The following is a 23,622-nucleotide window of genomic DNA, read 5'->3' on the forward strand; positions in this document are numbered from 1 at the left end:
TTAAAAAAGGAAGAAAAAGTGAAAGGCACACTTCTTTTGGAGCCTGAGCTCTGCCTCTCCTTACGGAGGGCTCTGATAGCTGGGGACTGTTTGCCCATGCATGTACATATGCTCAATTTGTGTTTCATAAGCCCTTCAAAAATGTTGAACTGATCTGGGTAAATGTTGCCAATTTTGTCTTCGCTGGAAGCAGAAATCTTGCCGTCCTTGCAATATTCGAATCCTGCCAAGAAACTCTACTCTTAAAGCACACAAAGGTAATAAAATGTCTGTACCAATTCACATCTCTGCCCTATACAGTGATTTTACTTATTTTACTTGAAGAGACAGCAGGAACTGGATGGAAAATGCAGAAGTAGGGCAATGTAAACAGCCCCATTCCATATTCATTTTTCTTTACTGAAATGCATGTAACTGTTTTATCACTTAATGTGGTGTATCTTTCTCATTAATAAAAGATGAAAATGCATCTCTGCATTATTTAATATACTCTACATATCAAATCTCTGCACATCCTTCAAAAGGGTCTTCAGTCCCTGCCCTCTCCAGAGTAGCATTCAGGTAACTCAGTCAAAGAGGTCCTGGGCAGCAGAGGCTGCAGTGCCATGGCAGCTTTATGGGATATTTTCATTTTCATCTAACTTGTCCTTAAAAACCTCCAGCGATGGATGCTGCAGCATGCTTCCTTCCTTCCTCACACATCTGTACAAGAAGATTTTCCTAATTTTGCTTTTAAAATTCCCTGCAAAAGGAGACAGTTGTTTCTCTCTGGATGTGAAGAACATCTGAGCACTGTCCTTGCAGCAGACTCCCTAACACCTGCCCTCTAATTCATCACAAGAAAGTATGAGAAACGTTTTGTGTTGCTCCTGGTTTCTCCTCAGGGCTTTCACACTATCATAATGTTTTCATTGATGTAACATGGCGCAAGATGAAAATTAGGCCTTTCATCTTACATCACCTAACACTTTCTGAAGCCCTGCCTCAGAAGGGTACCTGAGACCCTGGAAACATTTACCCTGAGGTTAACCTTTTATGCCTCATGGTGGCTGGCTCTGCAGTGGGCCCGCACAAGGCTTTTTGCTGCTTCCACGGATAAAACACTTGCTGCCCTCCCTTAACATTTGCCTTGAGAAAACCAAAGCTTTCTCTCGTGGCTAGCCAGCTGCTCTCAAATCTTACCAGGGTGTGGAGGAGCAACTGAGCTGGTCCTCCAAGTGGCCTTCCCAGCCTCTTTGGTAGGAATCTGCACAAAGCATCATGGGATCTCAGCTGGACCTACAGCCACCTTTTTTTCCCCAAAGCAAGATAAAGCAAAGAAGCTGATGAGACGTGTCCTACCTGCAGTGAGGCCCTGGCCCTGGGTACTTGTAGAGTTCAGGACTGTTCCCAACCATTTTCCTTTCACCAGACACTAATGTTGTCTTTGATTTTTTGCTACATGCTTTGGTTTATGTTGGTAAAGATGTTCTTTTATTCCCTACTCCCTTACACAGGTCTGTCCATTCATACAAATCCTGATTTTTCTGTCTGCAGGTACATAGTTTAGCTTAATTACATAATTAAAATGTCGATCCTTGACTTAAAGCCCCTATATGAATCACATGAAAAGTACACACTGAAAACTTCCTAAGTCTTCAGGATTTACAGCCACGAAAACTAAGCTCAGTAGCACAAGTTATGGACTTTCAATCAGAATGAATGCAAATGTCACAAAGTACATAGACCTTCCCTATGCAAAGGTACACTGGTAATAGAGGTTTAGAGACGGAATTAAAGTTAGTTGGAATAGACCCTCATAATTCCATGAAACGCACTCATAGATAACTAACTCTAAAATGTTCTTACTTTAAAATTATCTAACTGAATCCAGTGTGATACTATTTTTAAAAACAAGCTTTTAATTCCATTCTTCTCTTCCAAGTTATGACCAGTTATTTACAGCCCAAGCTCTGCTTCAGTTAATTGTTTTGTCTAGAAATACTAATTAGGGATCAGCAATTTCCACCTATGTCATTACCACAATATATCTTAAGAAAGAGCCTAGAAATATATTTCTTCTTCTTTTTCAGAGGCACATACAGATTTCAGAGTGACCTTCTCACACTGAGTACACATTGACTCAGACATCCTTCATTCCTCTATATTAGCATTTCTAAATCACAGAAATTACATCAAAGACACCATAAGTGTCTGACTTTTATCACCAAAATAAATTCTGACTTAATGTACACTTTTCAGTACTTAGGAACAATAAGATACATAATTAGAGCACTGTAGAGTTAACAGTATACCCCTCGAGCCTTGTTAACTGAGGATGCATGGTATATTCCCACTTAAAATTTGAACTTTGTAGCTTTTATGGGTTTAATTTAGACCCTTGTGACTACATATGTATTGAAGATTGGACACATAGCATCTGTTACTGTTAAAAGTGGATGCACACACAATCATTCATGTTCAATGCAGAAAATCAGCTTTTTCTAATTTCATTTCTGATTACTATATCTTTTGTTTCAAAAAAGCCCCTAGCCCATGGTTTAACTCAAATGTCCTGAAAATGACAAATGTTTGATTTTTGCTTTAATGGCATGACTCTGAAAGAAGCAGAGCAAAGCACATCTAAGCACATGGGAACTGGACTGAAAACAGTAGGACTATTTATACCCACCAGGATAAGGATGTGTTCTAATGCTTCTCTGGACTGGGACCAGAACCAGGTAGATTCAGTCTCTAAGACCTAATTTTAAGCGCAGATGTGCACAGATTTTAAGTGGGTTTGGTAAGAGAGGCTGTAATTAAATTTGTTTGACAGATTCTTATTTAGGATGCAGATTTGACATACCAGATGCCTGCCTGAAGCTGAATATTTCGGGGCGGGGGGGGAAATTCAAACAAAATATTTGGATCATTTCTGAGAAAATGTATAATTTGACCTCACATAACCTAACTTCTGTTTTAAGTGACAATCATAAACTGTACCCCATCATACTTCTTAGCAGCTCCATAAGTAAAATACAGGGGGAGATACTTTTGCCTTCTATTTGTGCTATGAATATATCACGTGTTCATGCCATAGGTTAAAAGCATGCACTTTTAAAATATGTAAATGCATTTTTAGTTATTAAATTAAATTCTAGGATTAGAGTTATAGATAAGAATTTGATCTCCAGAATTATATTTATATATTCACTGTCCCTTGTTAAGAAGGAGCCAAAACCATCTACTTTATATAACGTTCATTCATTAAGCCTAAAAATGCTTAGCATTGCCTGATGCAAATAAAACAAACATAGCTATAAAACGTGTTTTTTAATTAAAAGCCCATTTTGTGATCTGGCAATGTGAAATAAACAGCCATCAGACTGTTAAGTCTGACAGTACTGAATTGGGTCTTTGTCTATGGCACAGATTTCACAATGCGTGCTTAAGTGCTGCATTGGACAGAAAAAATATGACAATCAGCCTTCCAAAACAAACCCACAGGGGACCTGGACAAATACTTGGTATATCAGAGGGTTCACTCTAATAAGATGCTACATCAGAATAACGATGAACAGAAAGAGACAGTATCTCTGTGGCAACTACTTCACACAAATTAATGTTCTGGTGTTTTAAAAAAACCCCTGCAAAATCCAGCAAATGATGAGAAAGGCAACTCATATGCAGGTCAGCCTTATGGAAGGGTCTGCTTAATTTGACTAACTATCAATGAAATAACTCTTTTTTTTTTTTTTTCTGCTGGATCTGCTCAAAATGGGTTCACTACAAGCTGTTCCAATGAACTCGGACTGCAGTGCAAACTTAGGTATGTTGCCTTGAAGAGTGGGGGTGATATTTTGGTCATGGCAATAGTGCTTTTGACCACAGGAGGCAGGAGCAGATCCTCTGTCAATGTTTCATCAGGCTCGGATGGTGAGTTCACACACTCGCTCAATACACAGGCAACCGCTGTGGCAACAGTGAATGCTTCACCTTGCCATGCATGAGAAGGCGTATGGTAAGCGTGACATTGAGACCTCCTTCAGTCGCTTTTGTGTCCTTCGTGTTCATCCTGGCCTTGTATCTTCAACACTTGAAAGCAGCTTCGTTTTTCTTTTTCTATTCACTTAACCTGTAAAACGAGAGAAAAAAAAAAAGTACCATTGAGTGGCTGAAGCTGCTCTGAACTGAGAATATTATGTTGTACAAACCAATTAACACTCTTCCCTTTGATTTTGTGGGCTACAGGTCAGTGTTGAGAAGGTTCCTTTGATTATTATCCCTCCCTGACCAACTCTTTAGCCCTTCACCAAGTACAAGATAAACTTCCTTTTGAAATCATAAAAGTTCTTTAAACTTCTGGTATTTTGAAGCTGAAAGTCCAGAGCACAACAGAGTGAAATACAGTGTTTTCTTCAGAACAGCACTTTCTCTGTTAACCTTTATGGTATGTATATGCAATACATATATGCATATTTACACGTGCCTGGTGCTGTTTTTATTTCTCTTCCTTTTACTACCTCTTCTTGCTCTTGCAGGAGAGATGTTTTTGTTTTCTCTTCAGCTAGAGTGAAATTAATTCTGAGCCTAAACACTGATGCCTGCCAGCAACAGCAGATGACACATTTTCAAAGACATCTGAGTAACTAAGAGCCACTTGGTGCCTTAAATCTGGGCACTGTCTGACTTTGTTTTTGTCTACCAGACCCAGAGGTGGATCAGTCCCTCAAAGGCCAAATCTGAGATTCAGCCCTAAGTAGAAGGAAGATTTTTCATAATTCCTAATGACAAATTGCAGATTTTTCAGTCATTTACAAAGCCATAAATATCCTAAAATGCTAATGAAAGCTGCAAGGGCTGGATTTGAAGGGATAAACAAGATGCATTATAAGTTTGTTAATGCAAGGACATTTATCAGCACAAACAAAAATGGGAACAGGAAGGAATATTACCAAGTGAAGCAAATTCTACAGTAGAAAAGACTTAGAGACTCCTTACTAATTTTTGCCCTTTCTAGGCTTATCCGATAGAGCACAAAACGCTTAAACAGACATCACACCTCTCAGTAACCATCTCTTATTAATGACAACCTTCTTAGCTTCACATATTGGAACTTCCCAAAAATTTGGCTAGCTTGGTCACTGGCTAATGAGCACCCCTAGGGATAACAGTTTTGTGACTCAGAGCCTACAGCGGTGTCTCACCAGGATGACAGGCTATTAACCCCTTCTGGAGACAGCTCAGATATGGGACCAAACTACTGGAGAGACCTATCAGATCGCTCCCGTAAAAACCTAGGAGGCAGTATCATGCAGACTGATTCATCAACTGATTATGATCCATCTTAACAGCCACTAAGCACTGTCATATTAAACCAAAGAAAAGCCCATCTTAGCTGAGCATGTTATCTGTGAGAGAAGTCAACAGAAATGGTTAAAGAAAGAGCACAAGCAACATATATGGAGTCATTTCTGGTAGACTTGATGAGCCACCAGTAATCAGGAATTCAAGGTCTTCTGAGAGATTGTATCCAGACCAGCATTTTCGATAGCCATTGGTGGGACCAATCCTCCATTAATTGGTCTAATCCATAGATGTCAAACTCATTTTCACCGGCGGCCACATCAGCTTCACAGCTGCCTTCAAAGGGCCGAATGTAATTTTTGGATACAACTGTGAGGCTGATGTGGCCACCGGTGAAAATGAGTTTGACATCCTTGACCTAGCCAGATGGAGAAAAGCAGGAGAGAAGCAAGATGCCTGAGTGACGTGCCAGTCCTTTCCGTGAAGAGGGAGGAGAAGAGGAGATTATGGTTGTTCCTAGACTAAGGAAGGGAATGGTCCCATGGTGGTCACCTGCTCCTTGCTGCTTGCTGAGGGAAATGCTTTGTCTCTGACAGCCCAAGCATTTTCAACTCAACTCTGTCAAAAAAAAAACCCAACCAAAACCACAAAACAAACCAAATGCCAAACAGGCACACTTTGGTACATAAACAGTAGAATACATCTCGGTATTCTAGACTTTACAGGAGTAACACTGGCCATATGAGATCTCTAGAAACCCATAGCAGCTTAGGGCATGCTTGAAAATTTCACATAATGGATATGTTTCAAGTAGAAGCAAGGTATTTAAGACCCATGAACCAAAATTTAGTGATGAAAGTATGGCTCTGTTTCTAATAAAATGTATTCCCATGTGGGAAAAATAATAGATACAGGTCTACAGTTGCCATGGCCTTTTACTGCTGTGACGCTAGAGCAGTATGCTCACTTTTGGTAATGTTTTGGAGGAAAGCCTTTTCCCAGACGACAAAGCAACTCCCACCGAAGCCTGACCTTTTCTAAGATAAAATTGGGGAAAAAAAAAGAAGTGTATTTTTAGCTAAAACTTTTTTTTTTTTTTAAACCACAGATGTTAAAAATAAAATTCCACCATGAAAATATTGCTAAAAGTATCACTGCCACTTAATTTTTTTTACAGGATTTTGTCTTTGCCCCTCCTCTCAACAAGCTCAAACTCTGGCACCTGGTACTGAGAAGCAGAACAGATGTCTGGGGGAGGGCTGAGAGCATGTGTGCCTCCAAAGAGTTAGGCAGCTGTGTGAGATACAAAAGGAATGAATTCAAAAAGTCATCTATACATGATAAGGAAGAATATGTGAAGGCTATACATATACCATGAAGAGAGATTTCTGTCCTGGTTTCAACTTGGATAGAGTTAATTTTCTTCCTAGTAGTGGGTACAGTGCTGTGTTTTGGATATAATGATGATAAGACACTGATTTTTTAGCTGATGCTAAGCAGCCAAGGACTTTTCAGCTTCTCATGCGGTACCAGGTACGTAAGAAGCTGGGAGGGGACACAGCCAGGACAGCTGACCTGAACTGGGCAACGGGATGTTACATACCACAGGATGTCATGATCGGTATATATTTGGGGGGAAGAAGACAGAAGGGACGGATGTTCAGAGTGAGGGTGTTTGTCTTCCCAGTAACCATTACGCATGATGGAGCCCAACTGTCCAGGAGATGGCTGAACACCTGCCTGACCATGGGAAGGAGTGAATGAATTCCTTGTTTTGCTTTGCCTGCATGCATGGCTTTTGCTTTACCTATTAAAATGTTTTTATCTCAACCCATGAGAACACTTTTACTCTTCTGATTCTCTCCCTCATTGCACCAGGAGGGAGTGAGTGAGCAGTTGCATGGGGCTTAGTTGCCAGTTGGGATTAAACCACAATGAATTCTTACTATGCCACATCATTTACAACTGCTCCAGTTGTTCTGAGAGACCAAGTGTTCTGGTAAAAAATATACAGCTTTATAAGTAAACTTACAGAACTGTTACTTATCTAGGTATTTCAGTTTTAAATACAGATTAGAATAAAATGCTTTGTTATATTTTATTATTTTTAACTAATGAAAACATTTTTTTTCCCCACAGACATCACCACAAACATATGCTGGTCTAGATCTCTCTGTGCATGGAGATGTCAGATTATGGCACAAGGAAGAGAATGGTTCCCTCTTCAAAGCCTTCTACCCGCCAGCAATACATCCATGAATTTATAAACCTACTGCTGTAATATACGAGCCACATAATGAATATTTAATCAGCAGAATAATTTCCCCTTCCTTTGCACAATCTGCATTTTGAACAATTTGGTAGGTTTCAGGCTTATGTGCGCCTCTGCGTGAGCAAACAGGAGGCTAAATACATAAGGCTTTCCTTTCTCAAGTTCTGAGTGATGAGGTCCGACAGCTACTTTGGGGGTTGGGAGAGTTTAGTCTCAAACTACAAAAAAAATCATTGTGTCACACTTTTCCTGATGCCAGGTGAAAATCAGGAGATTCACAGGTGAGCAAAGAGTACCATGCAGGCAGCTACAGCCACTGACATGGTTGAATGTTAAGAGTGAGGGTTTACGCATTTTAGCTTGCCTTCAGCAGAGAGCTGGCAGGGACAGGAGGTCAGCTGGACAACATCCTGCTTCTGACCTTGGGCCTCTGGACAAGAATGCACAAAATCCAACAGCTCCAGGTGAAAAGCAAAAAAATCACGCCCAGAAAATGCAGGAAAGCAGAACACGTCTGATAGTTCCCAGCAAATATCTTCCTGTGGAGCTGACCGTGAACTTCTGAGGACATTTACACTGCTGTTTATCACGTAAAAAGTGAAAATTTCTCTTTACGTAGAGAAAGACACCCAAATGATTAAAAATAAAAAAGCCTTTTGAAAACTCCAATAAAATGGACATGCTATCTTATGCAAATGCTTCTATCTGTAAATACGTTTCTATAGATTTTCAATATTAGCTATCCCAAGTTGGCATAAAATGGCATGTCCTAAATGTTCACTATTCACTACATAAGAACCATCGATTTTCTACGGCTTTTCTATAATTGTTGGTAGATCAAGAAATTAAAACAACAAGGAGCCAAGCCACATGTTCGTCAGACTACTACAAAGAACAACACAGTTCCTCAAAGATTTCACTGAATTAATAAAAGCTACAAGATGAACTATACAGCCAAAGGGCAGTGACACAACCCCCACACATGCAGGTTAGGAATCCACATGGCTGAGGGCGTAGTGTGAAATGGTTGCCTGAAGCCCAAGAAAATATAAGTCAATCTCGTGACCGCCCTTTCTTCCTACCGCTCCAGCCTACTAATCGCCTCCCAAGAAAATAAGCAGACCACTGCACAGAATATGGCTGCAGGGTGCTGAAAAATAAATATATATGTGTTTTAAATCTCTAAGGTGACCACTCCAGGCATGCAGGATAAGAAAGCCTTCGACTTCACAGCACGCCAAGATGCCAAAGATGAATAAAATCAACATAGTACCAAGGTAGACATCAGGCAATCGATCTCTGAGTTCAAAGCCACAATAAATAATTTGACATCTGTAAATCTGCCAAGAAAGGTACTCATCTGGAAGATCCAAAGGCATGAGAGGGAGAAGGGAGAGAAAGAGTGTAGGGGGTGGAATGGGACGGAGCTGCACAGTCACGCAGGTGTGCTGGAAAGGAAATAGGTGCAGAGAGGAGAGAAGGTAGGGAGAAAAAGAGAGATTAAGCTTCAGATGGCTGATACAAAGAATAACGTGAAAAGAATCAATGTGGAAGTAAGAACTGCCTGAAAACATTCAAGGAGGAAGCCTGCTCTGGTATGTGAAAACTTGATTGTATGGTTGTTAAATCCAAACCTGTGAGGAAAGATGGAACTGGTCACAGCACCTAGCATAGCATTCCCTGTGCTTAAGCCTCAAAAGGGACTCTTGAACCTATTTATGGTGCTTCATCACCATCAACTGAAAGATGTAATTATGGAAATGCAAGGAAGAATCTACAGATAAAACTAAAAATAACAAATTCCAGTTGTTCCACTGGAAGAAAAAAAACCCCACCACTATAACAAAGAAAAACAACGCGGGAAATTACAGTGATGTTCAGCAGAAGCCATGCCTAATCTGAATGAGGACAATTAAACTCAGTCATCTAGTTCCCATGTATCTATAGGTTTAGAAAAAAGAAAACTTCAGTAAGGGAAACATGAGAACATCCAGATTCTCACAGTAAATCTGTTATTTCCATAAGATACAGAAACATCCCAAAGGAGGGGTAGCTAAGCAGATGATCAAGCTGTAGGAAGGGGCTGAACAAGGCGACTAAGATATGAACAGAGTAACTTGGAGATGAACAAAGAGAATTATGAGTTATGAAGAACTGGAAGTTGGACAGTAACATATTGATGTTATGAAGAAGTAGTTCAGAATTTGATTTATTTAGTAAGAACTCTTTTTAAAAAGTATCATTACAAAAAAAAAAAAAAAAGATAGCAAGAGTGAACAAAAAAGAACAGAGAAAACTGAAATGTGGGCTATGAGAAGTCTGTAGCTGAGTCCTCTTGATCAGAAGACTCCCAGGTGTAGGGAGACCTTCTGGGAACTGGAAGAAGCAACACTGCCAGGGATCATGACGAGAAGAAAGGACCTGTGCTTTCAACAGAGCAGAGTTCTTTGGGGACAGATTTATGCTACTTACATGATTTTAGTCTTTCATTTAAACTGGAGGGAATATAGGAAAGGAGAAAGAAACGGAAAGGAATGTAAGAAAATTACTACAAGACATGAATTGGAGACATTATCAATAAAAATTGACACATCCAGCCATATATGTAAGGTTTAAAATTCAAAATAAGCTGTCTGCCACAGAAAGGTTCATGCTATTAAATGAAGAAATAACCACTTTACTTTCAAGTTCTTTGATAAACTAAGCAGTTATTATCTCTGGCTTTTCACTTGAAATTAGCATCACTGGACGTCAAAGGACTAAACAGTGCAATTATACAGAAAAACACTGGCAGCAGTTAAAACCAAACCAAAACAAACAAAAAACACCAAACCCCCCACAACTCAAACGTGATAACGATCAGCAGCTATTTATGGTGTCAGTTGAAGCAAAAGCAGAAGACTGGACATTTGCTAAACGTACATTTCTTCCGTTTCTGTGTCAACTGAAGGATAAAGACATCTACTGTTACTAAACCATATGGTTGTGAGGTTACTAAGAACAAAAGGCTCACAGGATGCCCACAATAATGTAACAATAATAACAAAGACAGCTCTTCAAAGGATTTCTCTCCCAATAATAATTATTTGGAACAGGAGAAATCAAGCTTTGAAGTGCTCCAGTTTTATACAGAAGCCTCACCAGGAGAATCTGATTAATGTACAATAGCTAAGGAAGCAGGTGCAGTATTAACCTTTCTACTTTACCAGTTCCATCTCCCAAATTACTAGACAGGACTGTACACAAAGGAATAAGAACATACATTTTATTCACATCCTTATAATTTATATCCCAAAATAGTCTGAATGTTAATCTCTAACTCTTTAATGAAGTGAACAGGATCTGTAGAACCTGGTTCTATTAAATCATCATATCATGGCCCATTTTAAGTAAGGTGATAGTTTGGATGGATCCAAAAATAAGAAAATTTGTTCTTTGTGTTAGCAGAACAAAAGGTGTGTGTGAGTTGGTAAAATGTGTTTTCAGTAAGAAGATAAAATAAGATAAAGGAATAGCTCAAGAATGAAATTTGAACAAATACTGCAGAGAATAAGGTTTCACAAAATTCATAAATCACATACTCAAAGAGATCTAAACAACAAATATTGATATGAAAGTAAACTGAATATGGGCAACTGAAAGAACAATTGAGTATACAAACAGACATATTTGTATACTCAGTATACAAACAGTATACAAACTATCTGTTTTACAAAAGAAGTAGTAAAAATTAGTTCAAAAATCAAAGAGAATTAAAGAGCAGCATATTATTCCACCAGTTAAAAGCTATCAACAAAAGACAGTTACATACCTTAGTAAACCATGTACTCCTTTTACTAATTATTGTAGAAAAATCTCCGTATCTCTGATTTGTTAAGCCCTGTAGTTACCGTAGGTATCTGGAAGTAGCAGGTTTGCCAAAGACATGGAACTGATAAGGAAATAACAGATTGAAAAAACAGCAGAAAAACTTTTAAAGGCAATAGTAAGTATAAAAAGTTGCAAGACTCCAGGAGTGCTGCCTTTCAAATGTAATTTTATGAAGTGTGTAAAGTAGTACTAGTTTTTCCTTGAGGGGTATGTTTAACACTATTTTTTGTCAGAGGAAGAACCTATCCTATCTATAAAAGAAGTTGTCTTTGTGTTCTCCCTAAATCAAAAAATGTTCTTACCCTATAAGACCAACATAGTTACGTCTAATTTGCTGAAGATGTTCAGGTGGCAAATGATTTTTGAAGAGAACAGCAGATGATCAGAGATTATTTTTCCTGTTTGCAACTGATGGATGTTTAGCTGCTGAATTTGATGTACATGAGCCTCATTATTTAAATGGACCACTTGTCCTCATGCTGGTCAAAAAGCTTATGCTTCAGCCAATGGCACTGGTTGTTCTCTTTTTGATTTAGTAAAGGAAATGAACAGCAACATATTTATTGAGCCTTCTGCTTACAACATTTTTTGTAAAGCCTTTTGAGTAAACAATATGGCATTGTGAATTTATTACTGGAAGAAAACTCACAGAAGCATAATAAAGACTACTCTCTCAGTCTTTACAGAACTGTTTCCTAGTATTGACATTCAATGATGAATTACTTATGTAATATAAATTAATATCAAAATACTATGTTGTGTGTGAATAGACAGCTACACACTTTGCCAAAATATAGAAAGCTACAGCCTCAGAAAACATCACCTGTCAGTCAGGTATTAAATGCTATCAAATACCTGGAGATCAAGTCTCGGAAAATCTAGAAAAGCTGTATAATGGCCTTCAGCAAATGCCAAACACACCTGGGATCCTGAGGGATGTAAATAATTTCCACAGTGATTTTTTTGCCAATGACATCTTCCATCTTTTTTTTTTTTTTTTTTTTTTTTACTTTCTGTAATTATTCCATAAATAATTACCTTGTCAGGAATGCACAGAATACCTTTACAGTTTGCCATGAACTAAACATATCACCAGAGTGTGCAGGTCAGTACTTTGTACAGAACCACTAGGTAACTAGCTCTTCCACGCATATGAAAAAGCCAGGCAGCTAAAAGCCCTCATCGCTGGAAGCTGCCTCATTAGTTTAATGGAATGTAAACCCCTCCACAAATAAGAAAGATATGGCAGCTCACCATAAATTATTCTGCACAAATATTCTCTAGGACAATTCAAAGACGAGTTCAGGGTGGACCAGAAGGTGCTTTCTTTCCTTTCCTAATGATATGTAATGGAATGAACTGCAAGCTTTATCACGGATGTGGCAGTTTGCAAAACCAGGGAAGAAAATATGTGCATATGGTAGACCAAATATTTAACAAAGAATAATTTCTAATCGTAGCTTTGAGCACAGAATCAGCTGCTATATATATATCACCTGCTACTATATTCTGTGGCTCCAAAACCATCAAGTTAAGCATCGTGTTTCTCAAATCTCTGTTTTTATGTTGCTCAAGTTTTAAATTAAAATTTTGGTTTACTTGCTTGTGTTCAACTAAGAACCATACACTCCAGCTAACTTGCATTAATCATTCTATATGGTCTGAGATAATAAATTTAAGAAAGAAATATACATACAAGTCACAGTGAAGGTGGGGAAAAAGTGGAACAGACCTCCAACAGCAGGAGAGTGGCCTCTTGAGCATAGAGATGCTTTTAAGACTGGCCAACCACATAAGATCAGATTTTCAGTCCACACCTGTTCTTGAAAAAATCCTAGATTCTTATGACCTAAGCATTGTGAATGTATGTTATATTTGTTAATTTATCTCTGCCACCTAACGTGCATGACTTTGACATTTCATCAATTAAATATTATTATTTTGAAATACTGCTTCAATTATAAATATACCTTGAATTAATTCAAAGCAAATAAAACAGCTAAAAATATTCAGGGCATACAAACTTTGCTTGTAGATTTACACCAAATGAAAGAGAGTCAAGTCTAAACAGATGTTCTCTTTTCCATTTTTTAAAATCTCTGACAGACTAAAGAAATCATTCCCATGCTCTATTTCCAAGGTATTTTAGGTGAGCAAGATTTATATATATATATATATATATATTTTAATATAGTATGCATATATGCATAGAATAGGGTTAAATGCTGGAAAGTAAACAAGGTGAATTTTTTACAAGTCAGATGTGGACAAATGTCAAAAGATTGCTGGGTCATAATCTAATAAGCGAATATTAAGCAAATAAGCAAATATTAATAATAGTATGATTTTTAAATGACATTTTTATATTTAGAAGAAACAGTCTTACAGATGTAATGAAGAACTATAATTTTCTTTGCCCGTACATATGAGAGAACAGATAGCTTGTTACGGATCAAAGGAAAAAATGCCCCAAACCAGTAGAATAATCCAAGAAATATGGAAGCTTCTTTAATGGGAAACTTTAAGCTATCGAGTATATTCCCATTGCGCACAGAATAAACAGATATTTAATATTTTTCTTTTTCTTTTTTTTTTTTTAATTCTGTCAGTGTTGAAATTACTTCTGCTTTAGAATATATATTTGTCCAACCTATTTGTAAATTAAATATTTTGTAGCCATATCCAGTTCAATAAACATGAGCCAGTTGTTTCACTCAGTCCAGTATAAAACACAGTTGCTCGTTAGGGAAAAGAGGCTAATGATAATAATGCATTTCACCTTGTTAAACAGAAAAATATTATATATTAAATATAATTGAATCTCTGACACAAACAAGCAAAAATATCACATTTGTAATCACCTTAATTATGTTATTTACAAGGTTGTGTTTTGAAAATCTATTCAAGCTCTCTAGATGGATAAAATAAATAGTCATTAAAAACAAACCAAACCAACCAACCAACCAACAACAACAACAAAAACACAAAACAAAAAAACCAAAAGGAAATGCACAGAGCATCTGAAGGAGGGAAGAGGATGAGATCCCATCCTTCTGTCACAAGGTGATCAGTACCAGTCACAGTCTCCCTTCTGGGATGCCACTAGTGCTCGCTTGACACCAGAATGGATTGACAATTGTCTGAGAAAGAAGAGAGAAATTGGTCCAACAGGGGCACAGCTGTATCAGCTGCACATATGGCTAAGTGCTGCGAAGACTTCCATCATTTATAGGGATAAAAGGAAAACCAAAGAGCAGCGGTGAAATATCCCGCAAGGTCATTGGAATTGTTGCCTTCAAAAGTCATGCTCACAAGAGGAATATTTAAATTCTCAGTCACTGGTGGTTAGTCAAAACATGTAGCTTTATGAGAATTTCACTGTGAAACCCAGGTCTATGCAGTGGGTATAAAAACCCAGTAAGTTCCTGAGCTTCATTTGAAACTAGATTAAACCAAACCAAACCAAACAAACAACAACTGAAAAAAAACCCAACAACTAGCCCACAATAAATGACTCTTTTATGGGCAGTCAATACTTAGAAGTAAAGAGCCACACACATACTAAAATTTAAGCCACTTAAATCAATATTTTTGTCACTGATTTAAACCAGGAGAATCCTTAAAACTCAAAAGCAAGTCTAATTGATTAAGTATTCAAAAGAGAAGAAAAATCAAATACTTTATTTATTAATGACTTCAAAGTGCCAGCTGTAAAGTAAATCACTGTATCTTGCTTAGCACTGGGAAAAAACCAGCAGTAAAACTGTTCATTTGCTACTTCTGTGCAACCTTTACAAAGAAAAGAGCCTATTTTTGCATGAACAACTGATTTGCTTCACAAAGCCACTCAACTGAAATAGTGCTTCATGAAGTATCTGTCCATCAGCCTTTTCTTACAAATATACACATACCTACATACCTATATATATGTGTGTATATATAAGCTCCCCGATCAGTTTCATGATTTTCAAGAGATACAGCGATGTCCAATATTTCAAGTTTCCACAAGTTTCATGGACCCACAGCCTAACCAGAGGTGCAAGGTGGTGGTTCCACCACAGGAAAAGCTTTGGTCTGAACCCAGTAGTGAAGGGTTCCTGGTGGGGCTGGGCACAGGTAGGTCAGCAGATGCCCACTGGTCACACAGCAGCTCATAGCCACACACTCTCCTCTGCTCCTGGTGAGCATCACAAAGGAGGAAAGAGAGAGTAGAGGTCTCTAGAAAAGAACTAATACAATCACTAAAAAAGCCCCCATGTTCAGAGGAACTCTCTGCAAAAGGTGCTTTAAGCAGACATAGGATACATATTCATTTTATTCATGGAAAGGGTTGTCAGGCATTGGAACAGGCTGCCCAGGGAAGTGGTTGAGTCACCATCCCTGGAGCTGTTTAAAGGTCATATTAGATAAGGTTCTTACATACATGGTTTAGTGTCAGTGTTAGGTTAATGGTCAGACTTGACGATCTTGAGGGTCTCTTCCAACATAAACGATTCTACGACTAATTTTTTTTATTTTCCAGCTGCTCCAGAACCTTTGTGGCTCATATGCAACCCCACTGCTTTTAACAGAGTTTCATAGACATAAATGGATGTGGAATTTGGTCCTGTGTTCTTTAACAAAACAAGACAGGACCTGTGTTAATGAAAAGGATTTGATACTGCCCTTACCTTTGATTTGGGACCACAAAGTGGCCCATTTAATAGAATCACAGAATCATAGAATGTCCTGAGTTGGAAGGGACCCACAAGGATCATCGAGTCCAACTCCTGTCTCTGCATATGACAGCCCCACAGTTCACACCATGTGTCTGAAGTCATTGTCCATTCTCTTCTTGAACACTGTCAGGCTTGGGGCCATGATACCTCCCTGGGGAGCCTGTTCCAGTGCTCCACCACCCGCTGGGTGAAGAACCTTCTCCTCATGTCCAACCTAAACCTCCCCTGGCACATCTTCCTGCCATTCCCTTGGGTTCTGTCATTCATCAACAAAGAGTAGAGTTTGACACCTGTCCCTCCTCCTCCCCTTGTGAGGAAGCTGTAGCTGCCATGAGGTCTCCCCTCAGTCTCCTCTTCTCCAGGCTGAACAAACCAAGTGACTTTAGATGCCCCTCATACAGCTTCCTCTCCAAACCCTTCATGAACTCATAGCCCTCTTCTGGACACTCTCCAGTAGCTTAATATGTTTTTTTATCCTGTGTTGCCCAGAACTGCACACAGTGCCCCGGTTGAGGCTGCAGCAGTGCAGAGCAGAGCAGGACAATCACCTCCCTCGGCCGGCTGACAATGCTGAGCTCATTTGTAATAAAAAAAGGTAAAGACCAAGGGAAGGTAATTGCTGACTTATTGTAGAGATTCCAGACACGTACTGAGGAATAGGTTACTATTAAATAAAAATAAAAATTTTTATAAAAAAGCATTACTGAAGTTTTGGTAGTATCTACAGCAATAAGTGGAAGAGGACGTTAGCAGTACGCTAATGTCAGTTGACTGGAAGGACTGTGAACATTATAAAGAGCTCAAATGTGATAAGGAAGATAACACTACCAAAAGAAACACAGTGAAAAAATGGAGAGAAACTGGAATGCTGCAAGTGTGGCTGGCTCATGTAAGGGCAACTTAATTTCAAAAAAGGGGAAAGCAATGAAAGCTAAATTTCTTCCCCAAAACCTGTCTGCGGTATCTCTCAGGCTGAATGACATTAAGCAGCCTTTGTGTAAAGATTCCCAGAAGCCTTACAAGAAACATGCTGCAGTCAGTCGAGACAACCAGCACTGGCAATTCTGGATCAGGTCTTAAACAGAATTTAGACAGAGAGTGCACATTTTATAGGAAATTCCACTTTGCAAAGTTTGTTTTCATTCCAAATTGGACAAAACCATCAAATTTTGAAACAGTTTAGTATGCATGTGAGTGGGTATGTTTGTGTTCTAATATTATTTGTCAATCCAAAGAAGTTATTTTTCAACAGATAATTTTTGTATAGACTACAACTTGATGGTTTGTTTACTTTCATGTATAATATATCTCTAAGTAAAAATATGACTTTGAAATGGAAAACCAAAATAGCAAATTTTTACAATTTTATGAAGGCAGTATGGGCAGTCCTTATTAAAGCCTTTCATTTAATTTTTAGTAAGGAAGTCAACACATTCCCACAGAACACTTAGATATTGACAAATGGAAAAAACAAATCTATCTGCTCTTCTATAGACTCACTTTGTAATGGAAAGGAAATAGAGTTGAATGAACTAATGATGTCTTTTTTAACCTCCAGTTTCCAAGAATTTGCACATTTTCTGTCTCTTTTCCATTTTGCAAGAGCCCTGGCATTAACTTTGTTGAAGTTAGGGAGAGGAGGGAGGTTTTAGAGATTTTTTTACTTGTATTTAGTCAATGAGTAAGTTAACTTGGTACGAGAAAAAGGAGGTCAAATAGTATTCAAAAAGATACAATACTTGTTTTCTTTTTTCCCCTCCAGTGCTCTGCATTGAAATCTGAAAAGCCCTGTTTCAGATTCTGCACTCTGCTGTCGCACACGTGCTAATAGGACACACTGGCCTTTGATACAATTCTCTTCAGGGAACAAAAGCTTCTTTTGGCACAACTACAGCCATTGCTTGTTGTAGGTTACACACGCCTTTCCAGCCAAGCATGATTAATAACTGTTAAAAAAAATGCTTGTGACCCATGGCAAGTATTCTTTCAACTATAATACCGGCATTATGGGCTCTGAATCTCAGTAATTTTAAAATGTGCTTCTACAATGGAACTATAATTTAATTACTTTTTCTGCAGCCTCTTCCATTTTGTTTCATCACATTGATTGCACCATGCACTTGGCTGCTTATGGAAGACTGCATCTGCCTCCAGGATTATTTCACTGGGCTCTTTCAACATCTGTTTCTGAAAATGACTTTATTTGCAGTGGCATAAAGAATAATCAGAGACTTGTTTAATCCAGATAAATTCAAAATGAGGGAGACACAGAGACAGAGTTGGAGGGAAGGAAGAGATGAGAAGAAAAAAGAAAAAGTGAATCTTTGCTTTCTGCTGTGGAAGACACTAAAATAATCTGACCTGTTCCTGTGCTTCTGAAAGGCCATTATCTGATGGCTGATGTGATACATGAAAAGATGAATCACTCAGTCAGTTCCTTTTAATGTTTAGGTGGAGTTCATAGATGCAATACATAAGACTTTCTAGCTAAAGCTTCATGTTGTGCTTGATCAGTTTAATATAATTTTCACAACCACTTGCAACTTTATCCCTCAAGAATCACAAAGCAGTCTGAAATGATCTGTAGCAGTTGACAAAAGTCCCTGTAATAAACAAGCTAAACCCAGGCTCCAGCATGACCTGACATCCTTCCAAATGCAGCTACAGCCAACACCTGTTGCAGAGTGCCCCAGCACAGACCCACAAGCGCACAGTTTAACAGTCACCCTGATGTTAGCAGACGTGAACTGGGTCACCTGTGTATCTGATGAGCAAGTGTGAGGCATCTATAGCATGCCTGTACCTGCATCAGCTTGTATTCAACACAATGGAAATCACCATTGGCGACTGCAGTCTATTTTTATGTTACGGGTGGGTTTGTTGACCCACAAACCTGCAAACCATCATAAGCATTTAAAGAAGTTCTCTCTAAGAGATCACAGGTTTGTTTGGGTTTTGTTTGTTTGTTGCTTTCAGGGGGTAAGCAGATATATTTCAAGCAGTATCCACTGCCTCAATGAGGAAGTGCTGCAGGAAGGCACCTCCAGCAACAGAAGAGCAGTAATGCCTGAACAAGCCATACCATGTGGCTTTAGGGACCAAGGCCTCTAAAATTCAAAGCACCAGCATGGGCAGACCACCACAATAATGAGCAAAAGCAATCCCCAAGGTGCTGTTAGGTTTTGAGAGTTTAAAATCTTGTGTCTTCTTTTGTTATTTGCTGATCTTCTGGGTTCTATTGCTGTAGCAAGTGTGTCAGGAACAGCCACACCGAACACATCATCTAGCTAGTTTGGACACACATACTTTGCTAGGAAATACTTATGGACGATCCAAAAGGAGGCCATGCAGTTCTCAGTCTAATAATAAAGTAATAATCTTTCTCCCCAAAAGTAATAGGTATCATGCAAATACAAAATAGGCAACTTGTTTTTTGCCTGATTACCATAGTCATGTAGCCTTAATTAACCATCACAAGCAGTTTGGCTTTTCTTTTGCAGCCTGACTCTTGCCTCAATCATAGGCCATCTTGGCTTCCTTCTGGGACTTCATCCATTCAGGTCATTTAACTCCCTGCACCGCCACAGACACACTCTTAGATAGGCCTGTGCACTTATGCTGCTGTGCCCATGGGAGGTCCAAAAAAGGAAAGAAAAAACATTCCTCCTCTACTATATTTCACTGCCTTACTTTTCCTGAACAAAATACAGCAGGTGAGCTGAGGACCTTTAAAAGCTCAAAGCTTCCAGCTTGCTGATGCACTTACAGACAATACAAGAAGCAAAACTCCTCTGGCAGCCTGCGTGTCTAGTAACTTGGCAAGTTCGACAGGCTGCATTTGGAAGCCTGGTTATTTTTGTGAAAGACATAATCCCAAAAGCAAACATCTCAAACTTTTGGAAGGAAACACAAAGCAGAACAAAAATATGAAGCTAACACAAAGGAACAGAGTCATCAGTGTAGAGTATTTTGCTGAAGAACTATCTGAAACTCAGGAGATCAAGATTCTCTCTCCTCCTTCCTAACTACACCCCCTGATATCTCTTTGATGTCTGAAGAAGTAGTGAAGATTTGATAGAAGACAATGTCTATTCACAGAAGATTTCTGTTTGGCTAAAACAGGTGGGGAAGCAGCCCTGAGGAGAGAGATGTTCCACTGGCAGGGCATGCCTGTGAAAATCCTATTAAAAGAGATTATTAACAGTTATTTCTCTCCTCCCCCCCCCTCCTTTTTTTTTTAATTCAGATAAATTAACTTTCTCCCCCCATTTCTCACCTCACAAGCGTAGTCTGTAATACAGCAATTGTGCAGAGCCAATTGCCCTGCCATGCAAAGAAGTTACTCATTGCTTTTCTAGGGCTTCAAAGTAAATTGTACATGGATAGGGTTATTGCAATCTGACAAAGCTTTGTCATCTTGCTAGTATTACCAAAGAACAAAAGCAATCATGCTTAATTAGAAATTCTCCCTGAAGAATTTATAAAACTATATTGCTCAACAGCCAAGGTGAAAATAGCTTTGCCTCTGAAGTACCAGTTAGTGACCACTGTTGGACAGTGAGAAGATGTCTGTGCTGTCCTGTTGGTCAGATGTGGCTTGACAGCACCTCTGTCCCCAGGATGTTTAATAAAAGGTCTTACTAAAGACAGGATAAGTGTTTGGACGTTTACCTTAGCTTAGTCTCATGAATTTGGGATGAAACTTTCAGTCATGTGGAGCTGAGTTGTTTTCCTGCTGGAGATGACTGGGAGAAGCCAGAGAAGAAAGGGTGAAGTGACACTGAGTCAGGCTAGGGTACTTTGGCCCTCACTTGAGAAGGGACAGAAGGTACCTGATGCTGCAGAAAGCAGGGGAGACAGTAGCCATCTAACATGCCTTGTCATAAGACAATTTTTTTTCTTCAAGGAGGTGATGAAGATATCATTGAGAGAGACAGGGAAAGTCAGTGGAGATGGAGTAATTGACAGGAGGAAAGAGACCAGACAAATTGCTGCTAAGAGTCTGGTATTGCATCAGCCACTATCAATATTAAAAATGAAGCATAAAAACTGGGGGAAAAAAGTTGAAAAAGCACCAGGGCGGGTGCTCCTGACAAAGATGTTCCTGTTCAGATCCCTGGACACAGGGTGTAGGTGTGGACATGGGTCATTCACACACACTTGAGAGAGTGATAATACTGATGATAATGTGTCTGTCCTCTTAAAAAAACCCCGATTTTTAAGTGGTAAACCCCATGTTTTGAGTAAATGTGAACAATCAGCTTGGGATATACCTATTAAAGGTTCAGAGAGGGGATTTCAGCATTAATTCACAGCAGCAATACATGTCTTCTGCCACCACAAGACCACCACTTTTCCCAGGACTGCATTTAAAACAGAAGCTTCCCCAGCGTGGTATCAGAGCCACCCCGTGTCTGCTTATTTTCAATGATCTGTAATAGAGTTAAATTCATTGTTATGGCTCCAGCTATAGGAAAATCGTTTTACCTAATTTTTCTGTGCAACTCTTAGGTCAGACTGCGCCACAGAGAATCTTTTTCAGCAGAATTGCTGGACTGTGATTATCAAAGTGCTAACGTGGGTTATTTGCATCTCTATTTTTTGCCTTCATTTAAGAAAAGACAAGAATTAAGAGCAGGTGACCACTCTACTATAGTATTTCAGGTTCAGACTTTCCTCCAAAAAAGATTAAAAATTCCCTTTCTCAGGAAGGACTGCTAAGCGGACTTCCCAAAACAAAGCTGTCATCGCAGGCTCACCCACAGAAGTGTGTGAGACCCACCTCAGGAAGTGATAAGAAGAACAGTTCATAACTCTGTCCAAGACATTCCACTGAACTCCAGCAGTAAGAGAAGTTCAGTTTATGTGAAAGCACAACCTGCCTATTACCCACCCCCCTAATTTAGGCAGAGTGCAGAAACCTGTTTTTGAGGACACTTGAAAGGGTACACTGGTAACAGGGAGCAGCTCCTCTGAAAGGGAAATCAATGTGTGTCGATAGAAGCAGCAGAGATGCCTGCTAAGTGTCTAGATGCTGGGAGGTCCTCACTTATTTAAGTGCAGCTGACTATATAACTGGATGATTTAGGCCCCTTAATCCAAGCACATGGACAATCCTGGAACCCATCCAGTGTGGACAGAGCTGCAGCCAAATCACCATGCCACCAAATCTTGCTACCAGGAAACAAATGATGTCTGCAGTAGTGCTATCTTGAAAAAGAGATTGTAAGTGCTGGGTGGTTTTTCTCCAGCAGCTACCCATGGAGACTGTCCAAGGCTGCCTGGAATCAACTACTTACACCCAATAGATGTATCTGAAGAGCAAATCTGCTCAACAGGGTTGCTCCTAGGTGAGCAAAGAAGGAGGACCATGCTATAGTGTATTAGCTGTACCTCTTCCCTTTCGCCTTGACCTGCTCCATAAAAATTAACTATTTTTCTTGTAGCATTTAAGGAAATCTATTTATAAATTGCTTCCTGATGCTCCATTTCTCAACTATGTAATTGATTTTCATCTACAATTTATATAAAAAACCTTGAGGTGAAATCAATTAAGAGCAGCTGATACAAAAATGGACCCTATTTGCAATGGGCAGATCTAGCTCCTGTCTGGAGTTATTCTCCACTTCAACAGGGTAAGTGATAAATTATAGAAGGAAAATAACCTGTGTGGGAGGCTTCACTGTGCTCTGCCTAAGTAACTGCTGTTCGATATGTAGAACACACAGCAGTGTGCAGCTTCATGTCCACACATGTACTTACATATAAAACCAATGTGCACCAGTAACAGGGCTGATACATTTTCTAGAAACTGTGATATGACACCAAAACATTGCCAATAGAAACTAGTCTGCATTAATTTATAAAACAAATGAAAATTTTCCCAGACTACAACAGCTCTGAGCCTGTTTAATACTGAGTTCATGAGTAGGATCATTTTCTTCAGGATCTAAATCTTCAATTGATATCATAAAGAAGAAGCTCTGCCTTTGCAACAGCATTTAGTCAAGCAATTGAGAGTCTTCCCAACCTGTGCTGTAACATAAACTCAAGATAACTGATAAATCAGCCATGCAATATACATATACGTATATATATCTCCACTCAGATGGAATCCTACATGCACAAAGCTGCTTGTGTTAGCCACAACACTCCCTCAGCACTCAGAGATAATATTCTGATCACATAAAATGCAGCAGCAACCACTGTTTTATCACATAGTCATTCTATATACAAATGTCAGATTCTGTATTGTTCTTGCCAATGCAAATGTCAGTTTGGATCATTCATAGGCTACAGACGTGCTCCCGGTTATCCTGGGTCCCCTGTGGAGCTGAGGACTCAGCACCTTGCAGGCCAAAAAACCTTTGGCATGCGGATAGGCCCCCTTGGTCCTGCCTTTCTGGCATGAAGGAAGCCCAAATAAAATCTTAAGTTCATGCACTTCTAACCCTTAAAATGCAGCATCAAAGAAAA

General features: G+C 39.1%; 1 protein-coding gene across 1 annotated transcript in view; it reads right to left on the bottom strand.

The window, feature by feature from the left end:
* The window catches only part of LOC308037242 (poly(rC)-binding protein 3-like), a gene marked incomplete at its 5' end in the record, with an annotated part of 52,257 nt that extends 48,204 nt beyond the window's left edge, over nt 1–4,053 (bottom strand). The window contains one exon of the mRNA XM_080338885.1: nt 3,976–4,053. Coding sequence (XP_080195011.1) covers nt 3,976–4,053 — 78 coding nt within the window. The remainder of the gene's footprint in view (nt 1–3,975) is intronic.
* Between the last annotated feature and the right edge of the window lie 19,569 nt (nt 4,054–23,622).

This window comes from Nesoenas mayeri (genome assembly GCF_963082525.1).
Source record: "Nesoenas mayeri genome assembly, chromosome: 2".
Classification (NCBI taxonomy): domain Eukaryota; kingdom Metazoa; phylum Chordata; class Aves; order Columbiformes; family Columbidae; genus Nesoenas; species Nesoenas mayeri.